The 26,285-nt window shown below is 32.6% G+C and overlaps 1 protein-coding gene, 1 long non-coding RNA gene and 1 pseudogene across 2 annotated transcripts; 2 read left to right on the plus strand and 1 right to left on the minus strand.

Annotated features, from left to right (window-relative positions):
* The first annotated feature begins 8,790 nt into the window (after positions 1-8,790).
* LOC131633988 (receptor-like protein kinase HERK 1) lies at positions 8,791-13,091 on the plus strand (annotated as a pseudogene).
* Positions 13,092-21,209: 8,118 nt separating this feature from the next.
* LOC131633985 (uncharacterized) lies at positions 21,210-24,131 on the minus strand. Its single transcript, XR_009293455.1, has 8 exons — positions 23,944-24,131; positions 23,734-23,845; positions 23,062-23,138; positions 22,538-22,592; positions 22,402-22,445; positions 22,160-22,262; positions 22,033-22,088; positions 21,210-21,760 (listed from the first exon to the last, which is right to left on the minus strand). It is a non-coding gene; the product is annotated as an uncharacterized LOC131633985 (long non-coding RNA).
* Positions 24,132-25,199: 1,068 nt separating this feature from the next.
* On the plus strand, positions 25,200-26,059 carry LOC131633992 (uncharacterized). Its single transcript, XM_058904661.1, has 2 exons — positions 25,200-25,701; positions 25,868-26,059. Exons 1-2 carry the CDS (start codon positions 25,309-25,311, stop codon positions 25,907-25,909), a joined length of 435 nt encoding a protein of 144 aa, XP_058760644.1. The 5' UTR covers positions 25,200-25,308; the 3' UTR covers positions 25,910-26,059.
* The last annotated feature ends 226 nt before the right edge of the window (positions 26,060-26,285 follow it).

The following is a 26,285-nucleotide window of genomic DNA, read 5'->3' on the forward strand; positions in this document are numbered from 1 at the left end:
TCCCAACAACCTCAGCATTTAATATTGGCTTAACCAACACGTTTAAAATTTCTTTTTTAACTCCCAAAGCCTTGGATATTTCCCCTTCTTCCACGAAGACAACTTTTTCCACACTCTCAGCCACCATCGTACTATCTGCGCCTCCAGAAGAACTAAATTTCGTACCCTGGACATGTTGATTTGATTGGACAGTCCTAGGTTTCTCCTTCTCATTTGTACCTTCTTCATCATTGCTCCCCAATGAATCTTCTGAACTCGACGCGCCACCGTCCCCCTCCTTTTCCTCTTCCGATGAGTCGGATGAAGCATATTTAGATGAACTATTATCTTTCTTTGAAATTTGTGGAATTACAATCCGTTTCGGCCCATGCATGTCTTCAACTAGCTTAATCCCATGCACATGCTCATTAATCTCCAGGTTAAAAGTTTCGTTGAGAACCATGGACGATTTAGTGCGGATCAAGAAATGGGCGACATCCAATCTCTTATGTTCCTGAGTTTCAACATCGGAGCAAACATAGGTACCCATTGTACCAGCTAGAAACTCAAAACATTTTGGGCACCATGCATGACAAGGAAGGCCATAGCATCTCATCCAGGTAAGCCTCTCATTGTCTACATCTTTCGGTGACCAAGGGTGGATGTCTGAAAACCAATGGCTAATCCAGTATTTTGCCTCTTCCACCAGAGCCTTGATTTCGCCTTCCTCCTATTCTTCTAACAAGCAAATATTTGCCCCCATAGGTGTTGCCTTAACACCAAAATAACCTTCAGACTGAAAAGCTTCTTGTATGTTAAAGGTCATTCCTGCTGTCTCCACAATTCCAACATAAGCCTTTTCAAAAGGTTCTAGCTCCGAATGTTCAACGTTGAACTAAAGATGAGAAAACCTAGGTTTTTTCTCCGTTGTGTTCCACCCAACCCATTTCTTACCTCTGCGGTGTCATTAGGTTTAGCCCCAAATCCACCACCTTTCAACTTCAAAACCTCCTCCTTCCCCTTTACCACATTGGCGAATGATCTCCCACCTTGTCTAAACTGATGTTGCCTCATATTCTTGCTGATGGGTTTAGGCTTTGCATTCCTTGCTGATACCTCCTTGTTGTCTTCTCCCTCTCCATGATAGACTTGTTTGTTCCTATTAAATCTAGGAATATTTTCATAGAGTTTCCTCCCCTTGATGAAAAGGTTATCCAGTTTTGTTGCAAGTATACTTTCATTACTGACTTCCCTGAACCTCACAAATCCGTACTTCCTTCCTCTTTTGTCTCTTTTAGGTGGTATTACAACCTCCACCACCAGCCCAAAGTCTTTGAATATTTCGTATAAGTCCTTCGCCTCAAGCTCCTCCGGGAATTCTGTGTAGAAGAAATTCGAAACGTCCTCCGCCTGCTGAACTTCCTTTCCTCTCCTTGCCGTCCAGATAGATCCGCCTTGGTGTTGTCTTCTATGATTGTTGTAGTGAACTGTGGTCCATTGTTGTGCCATCCTTTCCTCTCAATAGGTAGATACACCAAAAATCTTATTTTCAGTTGATGAGGATGACTTTAACTGGCTATTGTTAGAGTCCATTTGTGATGGGAACCAACTGCATATATAAGTTCACCGTGTAATCTTTTAGAACCACTTTGATATCGTAAAGTTTGTCACGACCTTAGTATGTTCTTGGATCTCTTGCAACACAAGTAATGAGTTATCTTTTAATGTCCAGACCTTCAAAAGTGAAAAAGTATTGTCAAGTAAGGTATTCAATCACAGTAAAGAACCGACATTTCTTCCAAATGTATCAGCTAGATATCCAAGAACTCCAATGGCTATTTTCATAACGAAATCATCCCTACAAAGCCAGACAAAACCAACACTGTATCAACTATCAAGAAAGTAAAACATATATATACATACACATGAATATATACCTTCACTGCAACTGATGGAAGCAAGTTCTTAAAACTGTTAAGTTGAAAAAGAATTACACTTCGGCTAGCAACACTAGGATCCACTTGAAGCTTTTTCATATCCAAAACCTAAATATTTTGCATTTCAAAAGCATTGAATAGTAGAGGCATAAATGGAAAAGAAACATATTAACATAACTCATTCAAAATTTAAAACATAAAAACCAAGAAAAGAGTGGTAAATCAACAGAAAGTCAGTAAATCAACGAATATACCTTTCACTTTGCAAACATATTCTCTCATATTTGAATGGCCGAAAATGGAGACCAGATTTTTGATAAAGTTACTCCAAAATAAAAGATGTTTGGTTCTCTAAAGAGAGCGTGAGGAGAAGAGAAATAAAAATGACCGGATTTTCGATAAAGTTTCATGTTTCTTACTAATTTTGTTTTAAAGATACATTGTGTTATGTTTTGATAATTGTAGTAGTCTTCATTTTGTATTGGTAATCTTAGATTTTTTTTCCTTTTGTTGTTGCAAAAGCAAATATTAACCTTAGATGAATATACATTTCAAGCTAGAAGCAGACTCATAAGGGTACTAATCTGTATAACACTGACACATCAGATTTAAGGGGTGTCAAGATTCCTACACAGACACATGTGGTTCCATTCATTTCCATTTTAAAAATCATTATTGGTCAGTATTGTGTTCTGGCTTGTCTATGTGAGTGCTACATAAATAACAATTTCATGACAATATTTGTCAGAGTACGAACGTACCGCCAAGGCTCTTTGCAGCATCTTTCAGACTCTTAGTAAAATGTCATTGTAGAACTTCAAGACGAATTGATTTCTCAATTTTTCCACGCTTCCTCTCCGAGGGTTTATTTATGTTTTTATTCTCTAAAGAGGACTTCAGATCAATGCTTCCACCTACATTTTCACCATGAATCTTTAATGGATCCATGGAAACTCATCTTCCTCCATTTTGGCGAGGCATCAGCTATAAATGGTGATTTAATAGATTGAGCAATCAGAATAGATTCAATCTTAACTCGGATGCCTTCATCTGCTGCTTCAATAATTTCAACTGGACCATTTTCCTCGAGTTCAACACCAGCAGCAGTACTAAGACTCTGAAAATGTTGTTTAACTGTTTCCAAGTTGGATCCCATGACAAAAAAAAATATAATCATATCATAAAAGTGAAGAGTGTAGAAAATACAATATTTCCTACAGTTTGGTAGAACAAAAATTCATACTATCAGACCGTGTATTACAAATCAGACAAAAGTATTGCAATAAAAATTATACTATCAAACCATGTATTACAAATGTATACACATACCTTAGTAACTCTAGTTCTGCTGAGAATGATGTTGAACAACAACATTCTTTGGACAGAAAAAACAACTTTCTTGGAACCACCTTAATCACAACCACAAACCCAAATCACACGTTATCCAAATCATTAATCAATTAGATTCTAAATAGATTTTTACCGCGCAATATGAAATCATTAAAAAATGGCACAGCTAATTAATAATAATAAAGGAAGTAATTGTGAATGATAGATCAATGTAATGAATGAACTTTCAAGTTAGCAGCAGCTTTATCCTTGTTAGTGAAAACATCAGTAAACTCAACAACAAAATCAACTCCAACTTCAACCCATGTGATCTCCTCAGGGTTCCTACTATTCAGATTTAATCGCATAAATTAATGATAAATAATAGGGAGTGAAATAATGAGAAACCCTAATCCTCTGAACCATCTATATGATTTCATTTGGGCTAAATTTTTGAAATCCAAACGAAACCTGAGGACTGCAAAATGAAACCAAATAATCACAAACTTTATATGCAAACTTCTAACAAAAGTTGAGTAAAAGGAAGAAGCATTGACAAGGATATTGAAACAAAAATGAAAAATGAAAACTTCGGTAAAACCTAAGACAAGGTTAGTGAAACGAAGGAAAACAGAGACAATGATATTGAAACGAAGGAAAACGAAATCTTACCCCCAAGTTATCGATCGTTGAATCTTTGGTTATCGATCGTTACCCTAATTCCATTTCTTGTTTTTTTCTGTTATTTCTTTGCTTGTATTTTGGAGAATCGACAGAGTTATAGGGTTTTAGCGAAAAAGAGAGAGAATAAAAGACGAGAGAGAACGAAAGTTTGACATGAAGAAGAGAGTGGAATGATTTTGAAATCAGAAAGAGAGAGAAAGAGGTAGATGAGAAAGAGAGAGAAGTGACAAAAAAGAATTGAAATTTTTAGAAAAAGGAAACATAGAGGGAAACTATTGTCTATTGGGTGAAAGAACAATTGTATAACATTGTCTATTGGATAAAGCCAAAAACACTCCATAATTTAAAAAATGTGTGCCCACTTGGACGAATGAAATAATATTATTGGTTGATTAATTCCATTGAATTAACAAGTTACCGAAATACCATTTGTTTAGTACACTTTTATTTTTTGTTAAGGACATTTTAGGGTGTTTACGAGTAAAAAGAATGATAACATCTACGTAGATGAAACCTTTATATTCTTGGAATAGCAGATTTGAGTCAACAAATTTAAATTTTAAATGTTAAAAGAAAATAATAACAAGAAGAAGAGACAAAAGAAAATTATGTTGCGTTTTTTTTTAAACAATGTTTTAAATTAAAGAGATAGAGAGAAAAAAAAATTAAAAGAAAAAGTATGTGAAAAATTTGATTATAGAGTCCTTTTGAAAAAAATAGAATAGCTTAAATTTTAAAATAGAAGTATGGTGAAAATATAAATATAAATTAGCAGGAGTAAATAATAATAATAATAATAATAATAATAATAATAATAAATAATAATAATAATAATAATAATAATAATAATAATAATAATAATAATAATAATAATAATAATAATAATAATAATATAAGAAATTTTTGTTTTCTTGTTTGAGGTTTTGATTGTCTTGTATCCCCTAGACGTACTTTAAATTTTAAAAAAATGAAAATGAAAGCAAAAGGGAAAAGTGCAAAAAGAATAAAATGAATACTAGTGTATGATTCTTCGTTCCTTTCTCGTAGCAAATTCCGTACAATCATTGTCATTATCATCCTACTCTCTGACGACGTAGCGTGTAGCTCATCCGCGTGGCCACCCTACAATTTCTTTCTTGGAATTGAAGAAGACAGGAACAAATATGGCAATTGCCAATGGGTGTTACTTAAATTTTAGATAGTACTCTCTCATGTATCAATAATACAATATATGTGGTCTATATATTAATCAAATGCATTACTTATTTTATGAATTTAAAAATACAATATATGTGGTCTATATATTAATCAAATGCATTACTTATTTTATGAATTTAAAAATGAATTCTCTTATAATAAGAATTAGAGATAATACTAATAATACGTGAAATTTTAAGTAGTAATAAATTGCCATTACCACAATTGAATCATCATCACATTGAAATGTTCAATGAGCACAAATTAAAATGTTTATCAACTAGTATGTTATCAAAAAAAAAAAGTTTATGAATTAAAAATAAAATTCTAGTAAAATAAAACATAAAATTAGAACTACGTATTAGTTTACAATTATAATTTAAAAATAATTATAATTATTTTAAATATTTAATAATTACAACACATACAATATAACTAAAGCATTAAAATAAAAAAGAAAAATTAAATAAAATTAAGAGTAAAGAGAAAAAACTATAAAATAAAAATTTAAACTTTAAAGATATAGGAGTGAAATTATAAATAAATTTAAGTATAATATATTTTAAAAAGATGATAATTTTAATTTATAGGTTTAATTAGTGTCCAAGTCCTTTAAATTAATTTAAAGTTTCACTATAATCCCTTAATTAATAAACGTTACATCTAAGTCTCTTAATTATTACTCCATTAGACAAGTTAGTCTTTTTTGTCAAATTCTGGAAAAAAATATTAAGTTAGGTGATGTGACATGGACACTAGAGCAATTCTATAATTTATGAGTCTGCAAACATGTATAATATATAACATTCATAGTAAACGACTCAAATTGTTCATCATGCACGCATTCTTTCTCCCTTTCTAGGGTTTCCACTGTTCATCTTCTTCAACTCTTGGATTCATCATTTCTCCTACCTTCTTCAACTACTTTTCATTATTTCTTCTCCCTTGTTATTGTGTGTTACGAAATTTATTTAACATGTCAAAGTTTTCCAGCAACACTTTAAAATCAAATAACTAAGTTGCAGTTCTATTGGATTTGTTCTCATGAGAAACAATAGGAGGGAGTTTGCAAGTGGCTTTGTTATGTCCATTCATGTGGCACCTACTGCATTTAATTCCAAATTTTGCACGCTTAAGTTTTGTCTCATCTTTCATCAATTTTGTAACATCCTTTGTCCTCTTCTGTTTGGGCCTTCCTGGTTGTATTTTGATTGGTGGTGGATGTAAATCAATATACTCAGTTTTGTGCCACATACTTGCCTTTCATAGGATATATCACAGGTGCATAGCAGGCCTCATAACACTCTTTTTTTGTAGTATTCAGGAGAATTCTTCAACATCCATATGTTGATATTTCATGCAGGATAATGCATGACAGCATGGTAAGCCTATTAACATCCATATCCTATAAGAGCACTTATGTTTTGACAAATTCACAGTAAAATTTTCACCATTGTATGGAATATGCCTAACCTCATAGTCATATTCATCAGCACACAAGTGTAAGACAAACCATATTCATATTCAGAGTAAAACCCAAAGTCAAAATGTATTACCTCACTATCCAATTGTTAGTTTTTTCAGATTCCTTTGTTATCCTTCTCTTGATGTTTGGTAGAATATTACCTTCATATTTAGAAATATTTTTCCTATTTGACTCTCACCTCAACATAAGATACATTCTTTTCTCTTCAATCATTGTTACAATTGGCTTGGCCCTAGTTGTCACAAAAACTGAGTTGAATGCCTAAGACCAAAGTATCATACTTTGTAGTGAGTTTAATTTGTGGTTTGCTCGAAAACCTAGGTTGGATCTTTATCAGGTGCTTAAATTCCCGTATATTTAATTCCTTGATTTCAAGCATTGTCTTTTCCCATGCAGTGGCATAACTAGCAATTCAGCCTTCCACATTAGTTCCTTCATCTTAATGCATGAAAATTTCTTCCTGAAATTGCTGTATAAATGCCTTGAAGTAAAGAAAAACAAGAGTTAAAGGCCTAAAATGAAACCAATGAATAACATAAGGGACTAATGAGATTGCATTTACCTGACACAAAATCTTTGGTTCACCCCAAGGAGCAATTCTTCAAGAGATGGTAGCAGTCCCTACATTTATCAAATTTGGTCATTCGTCTACCTCATTGGGTTCTTCATTTGGTCTTTCATCCACCTCACTAGGTTATTCATTTGGCAATTCATCTACCTCATTGGGTTCTTCATTTGGTCTTTCATCTATAATATCTTGTTCAATCTCAGTAGCATCATCCACCACTATGGTTCCCACATTCGCAATAATTGTCTCCTCAACCAACACAATGGTCCCCTTATCCATCACAGTTGTGTCCTCACCCATTAAGTTTGTTTCCTCATCAAACACAGTGGTCCCATTTCCAACCACATTTGTCTTCTCTTCTAACACAGTTGTCTCCTCTTCTAATATGATAGCTCTTCTAACACATTTGTTTGCTCTTCCATCATCACCATTTTCAAACACCGTGGGGACCTCTATATTATTATTATTATTATTATTATTATTATTATTATCTAATTCAATGCTATCATATTCTAGTGAAAGTATTGGTTCCTCAATAATACCAGGTTATGAAAGAGGATGAATAACATATAAATGGCATATGACCCAGTCATAACATCTATTGTGTGCATCCTTCTAATTCCCTTATCATTTTCCAACAGCCTCCATGTCATCATAGTACCAAAGACTTTCTACATCTGGATAACCTAATTCCTTTAACTTTCCCAAAATTTCAAAGTAACTCCAATAATCAGGATCAACATCCCAGATTTCCTCTAACTCTTCATAACCTAACTTTGTAAACTTAGCAAACTCCTTTAAAAACTCACCACCATGGTGCACAATACACTCAAACTTCCTACTACCCATGACTTAAACCTACTACAGAATAAAAAAGTAGTAAGGAAGACATTAAACAACAAAGTTAACATTTTTAGGGTAGTGTTATCGTACCTTAGGGGTTCTGCTTCAATGTCAGTTAGATGAAAATGAGAAGCTTTAGTTCCAACGCAGCTCATTTCGTCTTCAATCACGGTGCAACAGCTTCATTTGTCATGACTTAAGGTTTCTTGTTAGCCTCACCTTTGCACTGTTGCTTTTTCTCTCTCAGAGTAAAAATAAAAATGATAATGAAAAGACAACCTCTTCAACTTCTTTTGTTTCTATAATTAAAATGAAAATGTTAAATGAAATAAAATAAATTTCATGTCATTTATCAATGGTTAGGTGGGGTGCCACGCATTCAACACTTAACGGAAATTAATCAAATTCAACAAACCGGATCTAAATACTTACGAAATGACAATTTAAAGAACTTAAAGAAAATATTTATTAAATAAGAGATCAAAGTGAACACATAAATTAATCTAAGAAACTAAATGATGTATTAAGCCTAATTTATAATTAAAAGAATAATTAGATTAATAAAAGAATAATAGAAAAATATGTTATGCTGCTATGCAGTTAAAGTGAGGAGTAAAAGAAGTCCACCAACTTGTTTACACAGTGATCAGTTTCATTTAAACATTATTACTCGAACAGGTAAAATATTCATAATAGCTTTTCTTTCTTTCTCTTGCCATTTTCAGCTATCAACAATGACATCCCTTCTTCATCATACTCTTCTTCGTCATTTCTGCACATTTGCTCATTTCTCCCTGCAACACTTCGTTTCTTCCCCATTTCCTCTCTACTTACTCTCATGGCTCCCCAAAAATTGTTCCCACCCTCTCCAGCACCACCACCACCACCACCTCCCATTTCTCCACCTTCTCCCGCGGCTTCCACTAGCATTGCCCTCATCTCCGGTGTCATTGCTTCTGGTGTAGTGATCCTTGCCGTCTTCGTAGTTATTTTGATACTACATTATAAGAGAAGAAAGTTGGCAAATAAACAGAAGGAGTTCCCGGAAAACACTCCAAACACTGCAAATGACATCGTCCCAACAACATCAACCATAATATCAAGTGGAGAGTATCAGTACATCCTCACTCTCTCTGAAGTGGAAGAAAGCACAAACAATTTCGATGAAGCTCTGGTGATTGGTGTAGGAGGTTTCGGCAAAGTATATAGGGGAGAGTTGAGGGACGGAAGGAAGGTGGCCGTCAAGAGAGGGAGTCGAACTTCTAGTCAGGGTGTTGAAGAGTTTAAAGCTGAAATCAAAAATCTCTTTTTAAATTCCGCCATGGGAATTTAGTTTCTTTGATTGGTTACTGCGACCAAAATCACGAGTTGATTTTGATCTACGAGTTCGTTGAAAATGGAACCTTGAAGAGTCATTTGTATGGTTCGGCTCTTCGAAGTTTATCGTGGAATGAAAGAATGAATATTTGCATTGGAGCTGCAAGAGGACTCCACTATCTCCATACTGCCTATCCTACACCGGTCATTCATCGGGATGTGAAGTCAGTGAACATTTTATTGGATGGAAATCTCAATGCCAAAGTGGGAGATTTTGGAATCTCGAGAACGGGTCCCAATGTCCATGAGACGCATGTCAGCACTGGTGTCAAGGGAACGTTTGGATACCTCGATCCCGAGTATTTTATGAGACAACAGCTTACTGAAAAATCGGATGTTTATTCATTTGGAATAGTCTTATTTGAAATACTCTGTGCAAGGCCTGTGATTGATCCGTCACTTCCTAGTAATGCGATCAATTTGAAAGATTGGGCGATTAATTATATTCAGAAGGGACAGTTGGATCAGATAATTGATCCAAATTTGATTATTGGTGATATCAACCCTGATTCTCTGAAGAGGTTTATGGAAACAGCCGAAAGTTGTGTTGCTGACCGCGGTGTTAATAGACCATCAATGAGAGATGTTTTATGGAATTTGGAGTGTTCTCTTCAATTCCAAGGAGCTGCTCTTCATGGTTCGGTTGCTGAAGATAATTCAGACATGATAGTGGAACTTGCTACACAAGACGCAACAACAGATTTTTCTTTGACAAGAGTGTTCTCTCGGTTGGTAATTTCGGATGAAGGTATGTGAAGTTTTTTATCTTCTTGATTTGTTCTGATATTCTCTCTCTTTAGTTTAGCACAATTTGTTCTGCTATGCCTTCTGTGAGTCCTGAAGGAGCCTCACCGTTTCCATTACATTGCAATATATGAGCCAGTTCATGGTATATTGATCTAGTAATCTCTTTTACGATATTTCAACACTACCTCTCAATGTAGCCTGCTGCAATATAAATTACATTGTTGGTAGCAAATACAATTCCGTTGATATTTTTGACAGTTACACTAACATCAGCCAGCAACCTTAGTAGCTTGCAAAAAATTCTTATCAACAATCTCATTCAGAACATGACGTTTTTCTTTCTAACAATTCGAACATCTTTGGACGATAACCTTCCTCATACTCATTATACTCCTCCATGCATAACTAAATTTTTAATTGAAATGATGTTCAAACTGCAAAATAGCAGGAGTCGTAGGCAGTGTTTAAAAACTCTAGAGTTTACACGGAAACGGTATAGGATTGAAAAAACGTAACTCGAGAAACGTAGCACGGAACGTAAGTTTCTACTACTGATAAAAAGTATATTAATATATGCATAGTTTTATAATTATGTCAAAAATAATCATACATAAAGAAAATAAGTTCTAAATCATAATAAAAAATTTATAAGTTCACCATCTATATTCATAAATTCATAACTAAAACATTATTAAGTATGATGTCTTCATGTATATGACCAATACCTCTTGCGAATTTGAGAAAAAAATGAAAAACATAAGAATGATAAAACAGAAGTAGATGAATAGGAAGAATATGAAGGTGAATATATTATTTAGAGTTGAAATAAAGAGGAACGATAAAACAAAAGTAGAAGATGAGAATAGGAGTTGAAATAAAGAGGAACTATAAAATAGAGTAGAAGAAGAGGAGAATAAGAAATTGTATATATTGTTGAGGCTAAGTTTTTGTTATAGGCTAGGTTTGATGATAATCAGAGGCGTGCAAAGGAAATAGATAAGGATAGAGAATAATAATAATTATTATAGGCTAGGTTTAGGTCACTAATTATGGCAAATAGTTTTCATTTTAGGTATGAGATAATTATTATATTGATTATATATTGATACTAACATCAATAGTATCAATAGTATTAATTAATGGAGGCAAACGGTTACTTTTTAGAATTGCAAGCGGTTATCATCCTGTCCAACACGTTTCCAAAGTTGTGATTTTTATTATTTTTTTAATACAACCCGACCCGGATCCATATCCAGCTAAAAAAAAGGTTTTTTTTTAAAACCCAAAAAATTGGGGCGGCTGGATTTCAAATTTTCCAACGTTTTCGCTGGAACAAATCGTACGTTTCTACCGAGTTTCACTCTTCCGTTTCCAACAGACTCGCAGCACGGATGCATGTGAATGAAACGTAAAATCGAACGTTTTTACGTCTCGACTCTCGTTTTTGCATACACTGGTCGTAGGAAACAGGAAATGATAATAACTAAACTAATAGATAGTAAATTGCCTTATCCACCTATTGTCTTGACCCTTTGTCTACCGCCTTACCATTGGATACTTTTACGAAACCTGACTGTGCGGTGTCTGCTACCACTTTTACGCTAGCCATAAGCTCGCTTGTTGAAAGCTTCCTCTATTCCCTGCTCCCTATGCTCTTGTGAGGTTCCGAAGAAGCCATGCATGTTTTGATAATAGCTTAATTTACAAGAGGTAGCAATCTACTTTAAAATGTAAAACTTGGTAAGTTTATCAATGTGATGAATATTGCAATCTACTAATCCTGATGTATGCTTTATTTAAGCAAATTCAGTCTATAACACTATCACTGGTACTAAATTCAATTATGCATTATAACATTATAGGTATTCTCAGTTATTTAGCCTAAATGACACTCACCAACCAGTTACTGTCTCCGTGGTTGCTTTTATTCTTAAGTCTCATCACTGAAACTGCAAAACCAGTGCCTGGTTTAATAGGAGTTTGTGTGTTCATCGATCCCAAATCGAGTTTCATCCACTTAGATGAATGTTCCTTGTAGCAGTTATTACTTCATTGAATGTGAAACACTTAAAATTGTTTGATTGTAATGTCTTGCTGCTAAAATTGCTCATCAGATCCACTTCTCTCCCAACAACCTTTGCATTTAAACTTGTTTATGTCAGAATAGAATCCTTAACTAATTTCCTATGTTAACAAAAATTCTCATATCAAGAAAAACTAGTGTAGAGGCATGATGTTGTAGATCAATATTCAACAACTAAAGAAATGAGTGTTTTTCATTACTTATGGGTGTTAAAACTTCATGCATTGAGCTTCAGATGATGCGTTACTTAAATTTACATGATATCAATGAAAGATAAAAGAAAATATGAAAACCTACTACATATGAATCTAAGATTGTTAAAGAGTAATAGACCTGGAAACAAAAATGCATTCTCACAAATCACAGGTTTTAGTGGGAGACAACATATCAAAATGAACAATCCATTAGTTAAGTGCACAATACATAATCTTAATCTCTGTTGAAAGCCTAGGAGTAACTTGTCTTGTCCTTAATTGCAGAAGGTTATGGTTTTATATGAGACACTTTTGTAAAATAAGCACTAGAAGTCCCATATTTACAATAACCAAGTTTCTCTTGTTGTCCAATTGTAAAATTTGCAAGCTCTACTGCTACTTGTTTATCGTTGAAATAATATTTAGTTTTGTATTTTCAACTAAAATTTAAGTTTAAGGTGTATTATTATTATTTTTTTAATTATTTGTAGGTCCGGAAAGGGGAAGAGGCCTTGGACGTGGTCGTGATGCTGCGGCTCATGAATCAACTGCGGAAGATAATTCAGACATGATAGTGGAACTTGCTCCACAAAATGCAACGGTTTCCTCTTCTTCCGCTTCTGCAATTATCGAAGACTCACTGATTTTATCTGATGAGGGTATGTAAAGTTATATTTCTTGATTTTTTTTTTTAATCAGTACAATATTCGATATTTCTGTGTTTTATTCACTGATATTTCATGTTTAGTGTTCTATTTTCAACTAAAATTTAGGTTTAAAGTGTATTATTTTTTTTAATTATTTGTAGGTCAGGAAAGGGCAAGAGGTCTTGGAAGTGGTCGTGATGATGCAGTTCATGGTTCAGCTGCGGAAGATAATTCAGACATGATAGTAGAACTTGCTCCACCAAATGCAACAGTTTCCACTTCTTCCGCTTCTGCAAATATCGAAGGCTCACTGATTTTATCTGATGAGGGTATGTAAAGTTATTTTTAAATTATATGTTTTACATGACATTTGATGGTTGTGTTAGTGCTGATTTTTCCCTTGCATTAGCTGCTTTTGTTTTAGTTACCTTACAGAAGCTGCAAAACCTGTTTTCAACTAAAATTTAAGTTTAAGGTGTACTATCTTTTTTAATTATATGCAGGTCAGGAAAGGGGAAGAGGCCGTGCACGTGGTTGTGATGCTGGAGATGGAACAACTGATTAGTTAGAAGAGATTGTATTGATGTTATTGATTCTATATTTGAATCCTACTCTGTTTGCGGTTTTGGTTTTGTTAATTTTTCTTATATAGGCATTAATTATTGCTTAGGAGGAACTTGTTTTGTCCTTAGATGGACATCAAAGATTCATAAGATAATCTAGAACTTCCTGAAAATATCTCAAAGCAAGAGATGATTTCTTTGACTTACATATTTTGGTTATTATGAATCACACATCATGTCTATCGACTTTTTCTATCAAAGGCAAATGGATACTCATAGGATCAACCTATTATATGCAAAAGATCAAATAACATGAGTTTCATATAATCACTAGTTAGGTATATAACACAATTCGAACTCAGCATATTATGTACATCAAATGATTAAAGAGCAGTTACAATTGAAATCTAAGAACATAGAAGAAAAATATGAAAAAGTAAATAATACGAGTTTCTTCTTTTTCTTCTAATCCTCGTCCTTTTTTCTCCTACAAATTTAGTCTTTTTTTTCTTTGAATTATAAGTAGGTTTTCTGAATATCTGGAAATAAAAGTATGAGATTTAATTTCTCAATTTTTTTTTTTTTAAATTGTGTTTCTTTAAAAAAGAATATATATATATATATATATATATATATATATATATATATATATATATATATATGGAATGTATCAAGTAGGAGACTTTTTAAATAAGAGATAAGAGCATTCAATGCTAACCATTTGATTAATCAAGGGAGAGAAATAATAATTATATTAATATTTTAATAAATAATTTAATTTCTCTCTCTTGATTAATCCAATGGTTATGATTGTATGCTCTTATCTCTCATTTAAAAATTCCTCCTACTTGATACATCCCCTATATATATATATATATATATATATATATATATATATATATATATATATATATATATATATATATATATATATATATATATATATATATATATATATATATATATATATATATATATATATATTTTTTTTTTTTTAAAATCATGTGAAATTTGATAGGAATGAACATTTTCATTTTCTTCTCCGGAGAATTATGAAAGTTATGGAACATATTTCATTCTAAGGCACTTTTATTTTTAAAAACAATTTTTTTTGTTTGTTTAAATTTTATAACAAACATGAGAATAAACAATTATACAAACATTCAAGTAGAGAAATAAGTTTAAACTCCCCCATTTTTAAGGGTGACCTTATCTTAGGGGTGAGAGTTTACGAGTGATTTTGGTAAACAATCACTTAGTTTTAAATTTATTGTTTGAAGGACCAAACTAATAAATTCTATGCTACATTGTGTGATTTTTCTAGAAAAATATGTGCGCTAAAGTTGTCATAAATTAAGTATCAATTGTATCCAAAAAAAGGTTATGTAAAAATACAAGTAAAAATTTAAAGGAAACAACAATTTGTCTGAGTCGAATTCATAGTTTGAATAGAAAGAAACAAACAAACTTAGAAAAAATGGAAAAAATTTATTTGCACAAGTAAAATTGGTAGACAGTTTCTTACATTTCCTTCTGCGACACGTTACTCGCTTATGTATGAGTATTTTGAATGTGTATTGAAGTTTACGATGATTTTTCAACATCGAATCTTAATACTAGAATCCCGATTTATAGCATTTGTAAAAACAAATGTCTTCAATGCTCAATTAACTTCCGTTCAATATGTCATTTGCATGTATCACTTGCCTCCCATCAATCTCTACGTGTCTCTAGCGCTTTTAGATAAGATCAAAAAAGGATTACTTGGTTTGATTTTGAAATTACCTCAGTTGAATCTCCTTCAACTTGTCGAGGTAGTCATCTCTAAACTTTTGGAAATTTCGCTAAGTACTAGACCAAAGCCTCAGTAAGTCGAACATTGACATTTCATCTTAAACTTGATTCTAGTCGAATAGTGCAAAATCTTGCTTTATGCTTGTGCACAAGTTTAACCACCTCCTTTTTATCAAGTTAGCAAAGTGAAATTTCTTGGTTCACGAATTTCCCCTAAAATGTAGCTTTTGATTCATTTGAGAAACAAATGGCGTTTTTGTAGTTTCATCACTATTTAAATTTGTCCACTGACGTCACCACCATCATGGCTACTTATTAAAACTTCTTTTCGAGACGTGCGAATTTAGAGAAAACCATAATGGTTCCGATTTCCTAAAAGATCACGGGCCACACACAATCTCAACTTCCTTTTTTTCACTCTTCGTGAATCGTGAGACACTTGTCAAAATGTTTTCTGATTTTCTTGAAGAAAAAATAAAACAAAAAAGTTTTTTTCTAAAGCTATAAATAGCTCTCTTCTTCATTTCTTTTCATTTCTCCTATTTTCTTCTCCTTCTTCACTGGAAAAACTCAGAAAACTTCAAGCTTTTTTCTGCAAAACTTCAATTTTTTGATAATCTTTAATCATTTAAACTTAAATGGCGTCTAAATCAACTTCAGAACAAAAGATTCCTCTTGTTGTTTCCATTAAAACGTCCATTTTCGCTATATCAACCGTATGTTCCTGAACCTCTCCTCTTGAGAAAAAAGCCCTAATTTGAGAATCTCATGTATTAAACCGTTTGACCATTTATGATACACGCATGTTTTTTTTAGGTCATTTCCCTAGTCTTAACATGAATGTAGAAAAGGTTAACGAGATTTTCACCTGTTAGGACCGTACCAAACCTCTCGCGGCTGTAAATAAACTTTTACTGAATATTAGTGCGTCGACCGATGAGATACCGGTGAATCTTGCCACTTTTTCTTGAGAAAACCTTGATCTTCAATCCTTTAACATTTCTATTCTTCGGGGATGATTTGTTATTCTAATTTGAGTGACGTAAATCCGATGTGATAGGGATGCTTGTGGAAGATTCACCATGATCAGAGAAGGATTCTTCATATCGTGACTAGAGAGGTGTGAGATTCAATTCGAAGATGTATTTGTGGTATTTATATCTTTTGAAGTTGGAGGGATTTGCAGTCTATGCGAAGAATGTTTCATGTTTTATACTCTTCGTCTAACAGTCTGACATCTATAGGAAGACATCCACAAAGTACTGCAATGAAAGTCCATTCACCCATCAATGGAAGTCAGGATTCTGAAATGAAAAAAAGACGATGATAGGAATTGGTCTTGAGGCCCGAGTCAGTTTTACCGGAGTCCCGTGGTGGGCGCCAATGTTCTTGCAAAAAAAATCAACTGGTTAGTTCTCTAGATGTTGGTCAAGAAGAACCGCAAATGCTTAGGGAAATAGTGAGAATCCGCGTTTATGGGAGAAGAAATAAGTAACCACAATTTTTGGATTCCTCAAGGTTTTCACGCGTGGGCCTGTACTACTTTATATCAGATTCCTCGCCCCCTTTTATCCTCAATCATGAGGGTGTAAACTTAATTACGTTCATGACCGTTAATAATTTAACAAAATCTACTAACCAATTGCAACACACTCCATTAACCATTTGTAATGGATTTATGAGTGTTGACTAACCCTTTGGGTATTGTAATTGAAATATGCTATTAGATGCAACTTCCAAGAGTTCGAAATGGGGAGTGTTAGAACAAGATGGAGAATCTATGTTCAGAATCTGATTTTGATGATAACAAACATATATTTTGTGAGAAACAATTTTATTACTAATAGTTTCATTTAGTGTGCATATACTATGCTATAAGTCTTATACAAGATTCATCAGAAAAAGAGTACAACAAATACATCAGAAACTGGCTCAGATATGAAATCAAACATCCAGAAGATTGATGAAACTAAACATCATTCATCAGATGTTCTGATTATGAATACGTCAAACAAGCCCAGACAGCAAATCAGAAGTAAAGAAGCAACAATGAAGAACAAGACCATTCAGAAGAATATGCAACAACAACAGTATCACAAGAAGCTAGAATTCAACGAGACAATCTTCAAAAAGTTAAACAACAATATCAAAGCTCACATACAACAAGCAAAGAATCCGAAAGTACATTAGAAGAATCAAAAGAATTGAAAAAGAAATATCAATATACATTAAGATCCGTTACAATAAGGCGATCACATGAACAAAAGATCAGAAGTTCTGATAGAGCAATGCAGTGACATACAAAATGCAAACAACAAAAAAGTCACTCATGAACCAATGAAGAATCTACAACTCAGCATACAAATTAAATAAAATACAAAGCTTAGAATCAAATGAGAAGCCGTTAGAAACATCATCATAAGCAAAACGGTTGCAACATTAAATGGAACAACTCTCAAGGTTGATTGAAGAAGCAAGTCACATGCAGCGCGTTGGAAAGACAAGCTTAACCAAAGAAGAACTCCATCAACTGTAGTCATCATGCTAAGGATAAGGTTATGTCGTGAACACATGTAGCCAATCAAAGCAAAGCATTCAAAGCCATCTTCAACTAGATTGCAACGGTTATATTCTAACGGTAACACATCAAGCTATAGATAGAACAAACTTTAAACTTAAATATGTGTAACTGAGGAGCATAGTAAGTGTGAGTCCATGGGGGATCTGAGGAATCCATCTACAGTATGCAACCAAAAGAAATATACATGAGAGAAAATCAGTAGAAAGTAACTGGGCATGAAAAGCTTGATTGAAGAAATATGAAGCCATGCGCCCATGTATGCATCTGAGTATGCATCCAGAGTGAGCATTAAAGTATTTATCCAGAATACATCTACAGAGTGAAGAACAATAAATATCTTAGGAGAAAATCTGTAGTGAGAAACTGAGCATGAAAGCATAAAAAAGAAGAAATGTTGAAGTCATACGTCAGAAGTTACACAGAGGCAACTTACACGAAGTGTATGATGAATCAAATGTTGAAATACACATCACATGCCTACAAGAAGAATCTCAGAAAATGAAGAAGAAGAAAATCTGTTGTTAAGCAGTATCCTCCGATGAATTAGTAGATATCCAAAAATACTTGATCATAGCAATATGTTTTGCCAATAAAAAATTTAAGAAATAGAAAAAATTTTAAAAAATAAATAAACTCATATAAATATATTGTCCGTATAATTTAATTTTAGAATAATATTTATTTACTAAACTACAACAACTATAACATAATCGCCCTTCTTTTATTCTTCTACCGTTTTTTTAATTATTTTTTACAAATGTCATTTAAGTCTTCATTTAGTTTGTGTAATGAAAACAATTCGACTGTGCATATCTCTTTTATTAAAAACTAGTAACAAACCCGTGCATACGCACGGGTTCTGATCGGACACGCGCATTGTTTTAACATATAGTAATTGTTGTTTATAAAAAATACATCAATAAGAATAAAATAAATATTTGAAGTACAGAAATATTTGTATTTAAAGTAAATTATAAGCGGTTTTTCAAAATAAAATTGTAAGTAATTGTTTAACAACTAAAATGTAGGATTAGAAAAAGAAATTAAAAGAGTCAAAACGTAAAAATAAATTGTGACATCAAAAAAGGTTTTTTTTAAAACAAAGTTGAATTTCGAACAACTACTAAGGAAATAATAAAACAAAAATATATGTGCATTCGCACGAGTACTGGTGTCGTACGCGCATTTGTTGACATATTTAAAAAAAATTAATAAATTTCATATTTCAATATTTGAATCAATAATTTCGTTTTTCCCATTTTTTTATAATTTTTACAATAAAAAAGTAAAATTTATTATTTTCACTCAAAATATCAAAATTAATTATACTTTTCATAATTAGATACCAAAGCTTCAAGCAAGGTGAATTTATGAATTTATTCATATTAAATGGAATTTATGCAATGAAATTAATCAAATAATTAAAAATAAAAACCATTAAATGTTGTATTAAATAAATAATTATTATAGTCTTTTAGTAATAAGAATTGTTGGAACTCATAAAAAATCTTTTAGTAATAAGAAATGCTGCATGACTTTCTAGGTTATACCAATTGTTGGTTTCTGTTGCACACTTTAGATGAATGTAATTGAGAAAAAAAAGCTTGTCTTGTTTCATTACCTCTCCTTAATTTTAAATCTTGGTTTTATAATTTTGAATATGTAACTGAATTGTTAGTTAACCTAATTGCAATGAGGTGTTGTTCCACGAGGAAAACCCTCACAAAATTACGTTTACAGTAACTTGTTTTCAAGTTGTTTGATTTTTCTAATGGTTTATTAATTTTGGGAAATATCGCTTGTACTAAAAGATTGGGTACCTTGTGAGTTATCCAGGATGGTCTAATATGTATTCAATTAGTTGATAGAGTACATTAAGATCAAAGAAAACTAACTGAATCTGAACTTACATGTATCGTAGAATCTGAAAACTGATAATTGAAGTATTACAATAGCTCTGCTTAGCTACTTATAACAACTAACCATTATAAATCACAGAATTATATATTTGCACAACATTGACATTTTCTAAGTGAATTCCATCAGTGTTGGGACTTAGTTTTGAAGCTGTAATGTAAAATGAATCTATATGGACATTATTGCAGCCTTCATCTGATACGGAACTGAGGACTGTTCTTCACCTTTAGTCCTTGCACAATCAAGTTGGAACTCATAAATAATCTTATGGCCTGTATCATGCATAATTATTTTAGTCTTTTGCTAAGTCCACGACTTTTTCCAATAAATATTATAGTTTGAAAGTAAGGGATGATCTTCTCATTTTTATCACTCTCTTCTATAAATTCTAGAATTATAGCCATTGTAAATAATCAATTCATTTCTATATTAATAAAGTTAATATAGAAAAGTCTTAGAAGCCACAAGTAATTGAGAATCAAATTTAGTGAATCGTATTATGGTTACGGATCTCATGGAGACAAAACAACTTGAATGAATATGTATCATCATAAACTCGTTCAAATACGCAGTGGCTTTACATAGAAACAGAATAACAGTGTGAAATTGTGTTAGGCTACATATTAGATCTCTCAATTATGGTTTGAATACAATACGTCGCAGCTAGTGAGCCCCTGGTTATTTATACACAACTAAATCAACTCTAACATGAACCTCTCAAATTATTTCTTTACCAAAAAATCTGTTAATGAAACTTGGCTACATGCGCAAATTATGAGAGATGGTTTTTATTGCAGTAGGCATCCGTAAGTACAGCTTACTTCAACGTCAAACTTATAAAGCATGCTTCATAAAAGACATAGAAATCTATGTAAGCTACATTTCAGATAGTGTTTTTATAATCATACATAGCAGGGTTTGAATGAAATCAACAGTGGCTCTGCGCACCCTGTTGCTTTTGTGATTTAATGTGTGAGAATAAATTTATGCCATGCATATGCTTGAACTTGGGCTATGATGGGATAAACCACTCGATTTTCAGCTTATAGCATATGGGCTTATCATGACAACCGCTTATGGATATGTTATTTCTATAACAAAGATAAAATAAATTTAAGTTGTTTTCATATAAGTTATTTTGGAGGGCTTATGAAAGTAAGCTAAAAACAGCTTATCAATATGTGATAAGTTATTTTCATAAGTTCTCTAAAACAGTCTCACAAGTTCTTATTAAAGTAGATAAGCTCAAATAAATCAATCCAAGCAAACCATTAAGCCCTTGTAAATATCATAACGGAAAATGATCCGGATGGAAAGTAAAAATATAAAATTAAATAAATGAATCATATCATACTTATTGAGAGACGTAAAAGAGTGACCCGAGTTAAACTTGCCAAGCACCAGATTTGTTGTTTCTTCTTCTCCACTGCAAGACCATAGCAAAGAACCTTAACCAAAATGTTTTCATTTCAACAACCAAGCATCAAAGAATGAATGATTCAATATATATGCTGCCAACTGCAAAGTCAATTGGGCCCAAATATCCCACATCTGTAAAACACAGAGACGTCAGAGTCTGATCTTAATGCCACTGATTGGTGCTTCTTTGGACCTGCAGTGTTTCGAAATGAAATGTCGCGTGCGATGAACCCTCTACCATTTACAGCTGCATAGGAAAATGAAAATTAAGTTAAGAGAATTTGGTCAGAGTTCCGTTTCCGTTATTATTTTTTCTCATAACAGCCTCAACAGATTTCCGGTATTTTTGAAGGCCATAACCATATGAACTTGAAAGACCTTTTGCCTTGAAGAAGCTTATTCTAGATAGTAAAACCTGCATTAAGAAGGTTTATTTTGAAATGAGGCTAAAGTATTCATTTTGAACTACAAAAAGAAACATAACAGTGAGTATAATTTTCTTATAATTAAAATCAATAAAGAACTAAACATTATCAAATAATGACTTCAATTATGTTGAGGAAAAAATTGTATTATTAAGAAAACACATATGACTTACTTTTAACCTCAATATTCTAAAGTTCAACCATTGTCTATAACTAAAATGTATTAAGGGAGTTGTCAAATGATTTTGTTTTCTTGGCTTACCAGACGTGCGTTTCTAATTTGAAGCTCATTCTCTTTCCACGCAAAGCTGCAGAAAACTGAACTCATGTTAGATCAGTATAATCATAGTGCATAAAGTGAAGAAAATAGATCAGAGAGTGTAGGTTACCCCATGACAAGAAGTGTAAAATTCCAAGCTATGGTAGCAAGTGAAGCTGCAGATGGTAGGCTCTTAGCAGTCCACGAACAGATATGATTGACTCCGGAAATTTCTGATACAATACAGCTATAGTGATCAAATAGAGCGAACATTTCTGACTATGTGCTTTGGTATAAAGTACACAAGCAATGATATAGATTATACAAATTCATAAAATGTTAAAAGCTAAAATAACATAGTATTCTATACACCTAAAGTCTTCAATCTTCATCATCCTGTTTTCCAGTGCCACAACCTACAAAAAAAACTGTTATATGTACAACTAAAACAAACATGTTCAGATCTCAACTTTCAGATAAATAAAAGCCAAGCAACATGCCTCAGTACCATGTGCCAAACCGACTTGTATCCATCAAGCCATATCCATAACGTTGTCGACAACCTAAAACCGTATCAGCCAATAATTCATCAGCTAATACAGAAACAAAATTTGGAGGAAAAATGATTTGTGAAAGCAATATTAATATTCAAAATTTTACAAGTAGTTATAGTTATCATCATTTAAATTTAAAAAATTTAGAAATAAAGCCAAAAAAGAAAAGGAAGAAAACAAAAAGGAGCCTTTACTACTAAAATAAGTAACCCTTAACACTTTCTCCATACCATAATTGCATAACAACTTAAAAAATAGATAGCAGCAATGAATTGATATATGTAGCAGCCATGTAGCTACCAAGCAGAGAATTAGTCACAGTAGTTTATTGATAGCAGTAGTATATTCCTATTTCTTTCATCACAGAACATGTTGTAAGGGCTGAAAAATACTTGGTTGTTGTTTGTAGAGTAAAGTGAAGATTGAAGAAGTCTACAGAACATGACATTATTTTGCATGGAAAAGTGTTAACTATTACCTCACATGGAATACATGAAACAGTTATAAAACTAACTTACTGGACTTCAATGGTCCAAATTCATAATAAGCATTAACCTGTTTATCACATTATAAATACCAAAATTCAGTAAAGAAAATATCAACTTAAATTACAAGATTGAAGAATTCCAATTGAAACTAATGATAAAACCAGTCATCCAAAGACACAAAGACACGCTTTTATGACTAAATTTACATTGGAATCACTTGAACTACAAATGTAAGAATTTCTTAGATATTAAAAAGGTTTCATTTTTCAATAACCATTTTTCAATAATCATAAGAATATCACTCAAAAAGAAGACACAGGACAAAGAGATTGGGTATTCAAATTAAGCATGGCTGGAAACATGAAGAATTTTCCTACAGGCATAGAGTTCTTGTGCCATTGCAAAAATAAAAACGGGATTAGAACTTAAAAGTAGTTTATTTGAGTAAACGGGTAAATTTACTTCCACATTAATTCCGGAATTTATGAATGATTCAGAGTTAGTCCTTAAATCCACAAAACAAATATCATGCTAGTCCTTTAACCTACTCAACCATACATTCCAGAAAAACTAATATCATTTAAATCATCATAAATTTTATAATCAAATCTCAATATAATAAGAAGAAAAGTAATAAGAAACTGAATACAAAAACTCCATACCCATTATTGAAAACCATGCTACCACCACCAAACTCAGCCATAAAATCATCAAAATCAGGTGATTTATTCATCGAACTTCTACTCCCCGTCGCATGCAATCCACCAATATTACCTAACAAATCATCAAAACCAACACTTTTTTCATTCCCTCCACCGAAAAAAATGAAAACCTAATAATGTCAGTGCCAAAAATTTGTTAAAAATACTTACATGTTTATAAAAAAACAATCGTTAGGGTTAGGGGTTTGCCATCTTGAAGTGGAAAAAGAGTTTAGAGATTTGATATATTGAGGGTTAGGGTTTCCTTCCCAACTTCAATTTCACTCTGTTAGTTTTCGTGGAAGAAGAAGGAAAAAGAAGTAGAAGAAGAAGAATGAAATAGTTCGTGAAAGAGAAAGAGAGAAATGAAGAGAGAGAATGGGAGTAAGGACAAAAGAGAGAAAGAAGAAATTAATATTTGAAATTGAGATAATGACATACAGCTAATATCATTTGTTTAGAATAAATTAGAAAAGACATTTTTTGCCCCAAAAATATTAATTTAGACTAAGATAACAAAAGGGTATTTTAGTGAAATCCAGAACATTTTTTGCCCCAAAAATATTAATTTAGACTAATCTGTTGTTAAGCAGTATCCTCCGATGAATTAGTAGATATCCAAAAATACTTGATCATAGCAATATGTTTTGCCAATAAAAAATTTAAGAAATAGAAAAAATTTTAAAAAATAAATAAACTCATATAAATATATTGTCCGTATAATTTAATTTTAGAATAATATTTATTTACTAAACTACAACAACTATAACATAATCGCCCTTCTTTTATTCTTCTACCGTTTTTTTAATTATTTTTTACAAATGTCATTTAAGTCTTCATTTAGTTTGTGTAATGAAAACAATTCGACTGTGCATATCTCTTTTATTAAAAATACAAATGGGAGGCGACTGTATGTCAGAATTCATATCGGAACAGGACTAAATCGGTAATAAAAAGAAAAAAAAAACAAATTAACAATAGATTAAATTGTAATTATTGAAGACTATATTGTCACAACCAAAATTTTAACTTTTCAATGGCGTGTCAAATAACAAATCTCTAAGCCAATTATGACATTTTTTTACTAAAGTAAAGTTAGCTATCTTTTTTTTAGTAGGATAAAGAAGCTGGCACCTATTTTTAGACCAAATCATATTACGAGTAAATAATAGACTGTTAAAATTGAAATTTTTTATCTCTCCTATCTTTACTAGGTTGCTACTTTAATCCGCTTCTTGCACCTGCTAAGTCTGACTTCACTTTATTGATAGTTATTTGCACATACACATTGATCAAATATAGTAATACTATCTCTCAAATGAAACTCTTTTCCCCTCTCATTGTTTACCTATGAGCAAAAAAGCATTTCCGCGTTTTTTACTCTCTCCCCTCTATATTTGTCTTCTTGCTCATCAATGGTGGTTCACGTCTCTCTCTTTCTTAATTACGTACCAAGTAATATATACACAAAAGTTACTCAGAACACGCATAGAAATTTGAGAAGAGCAACAGAAAAGTTACTTTTTTCTTTGTGATATGAAGGTAACCATGGTAGCAACTATCATTCTTCTTGCATTTTCACTCCTGGGCATAATGGTTGGAGCAGAGAAGGTTGCACCTTTCCCTCCGCCACCGAATGGTCCGCCTTCCCCTCCAAATCCGATAGTTATTACGGATTACAGCCCTCCGCCACCACCTCTTCCTCCCCCACCACCGCAAGCTTCTCCTCTGGCTGCATCCCGGTTCTCAAGGGTAATGATTATTCTCATATCTGTTGCAGCTGTGGTTGGAGCACTTATTCTGATCGTCCTTATTTTGATCTTCTTTGAAATCTATCTATTGTACAAAGAAGATCAGCTTCTGCTCAAAAACAGCGGCCACGGTGAACCTAGAGGCGATCAGATCAGCCCTGAGCAGGTTTTGAATCAGGTAAAAAAACCTACACGCACTGTGTCCTTGTTGCTTTTATGCTTAAGCCTCATCAGAAACTGAAAAAACAGTATCTGGTTTAGTAGGAGCTAGCTAGTTTTCTCTTGTTGTAGGTATTAGTTTTCTTATTGTAATATTTTGGTGTATTTTTTAAAATTATTTGCAGGTCGGGGAAGGGGAAGAGACGGTGGTGGACGTGGTTGTGTGATGCTAGCTGTAGGTGGAGCAAATCAAAGTTATTTATTATATATTTGCAGTTTGAGTTTTGTTAATTTTTCTTATAAAGACATTATTGTCTAGGATGAACTTTTCTTGTCCTTATATGTTTGAAACTTCTTGAAAATCAAAGCAACATGATTTATTGGGTTAATATATTATAATCACACATCATGTCTTTCTACGTTTACTATCAAACAGAGGCAAATGGTTGCATACAGATTACAAAAGTCATCAGAATTTGTATCGGTAAATAGTATCAGACCCAAATACCCAGTTTCGATTAGAAGTATTTGTGACACAAATAGTAAAGGGATATGTATAACATCAACATTTTGTATACAAAAGATAAGATGATACGAGTTTCG

The sequence above is a fragment of the Vicia villosa genome, unplaced genomic scaffold (genome assembly GCF_029867415.1).
Source record: "Vicia villosa cultivar HV-30 ecotype Madison, WI unplaced genomic scaffold, Vvil1.0 ctg.001198F_1_1, whole genome shotgun sequence".
In the NCBI taxonomy this organism is placed as follows: Eukaryota; Viridiplantae; Streptophyta; class Magnoliopsida; order Fabales; family Fabaceae; genus Vicia; species Vicia villosa.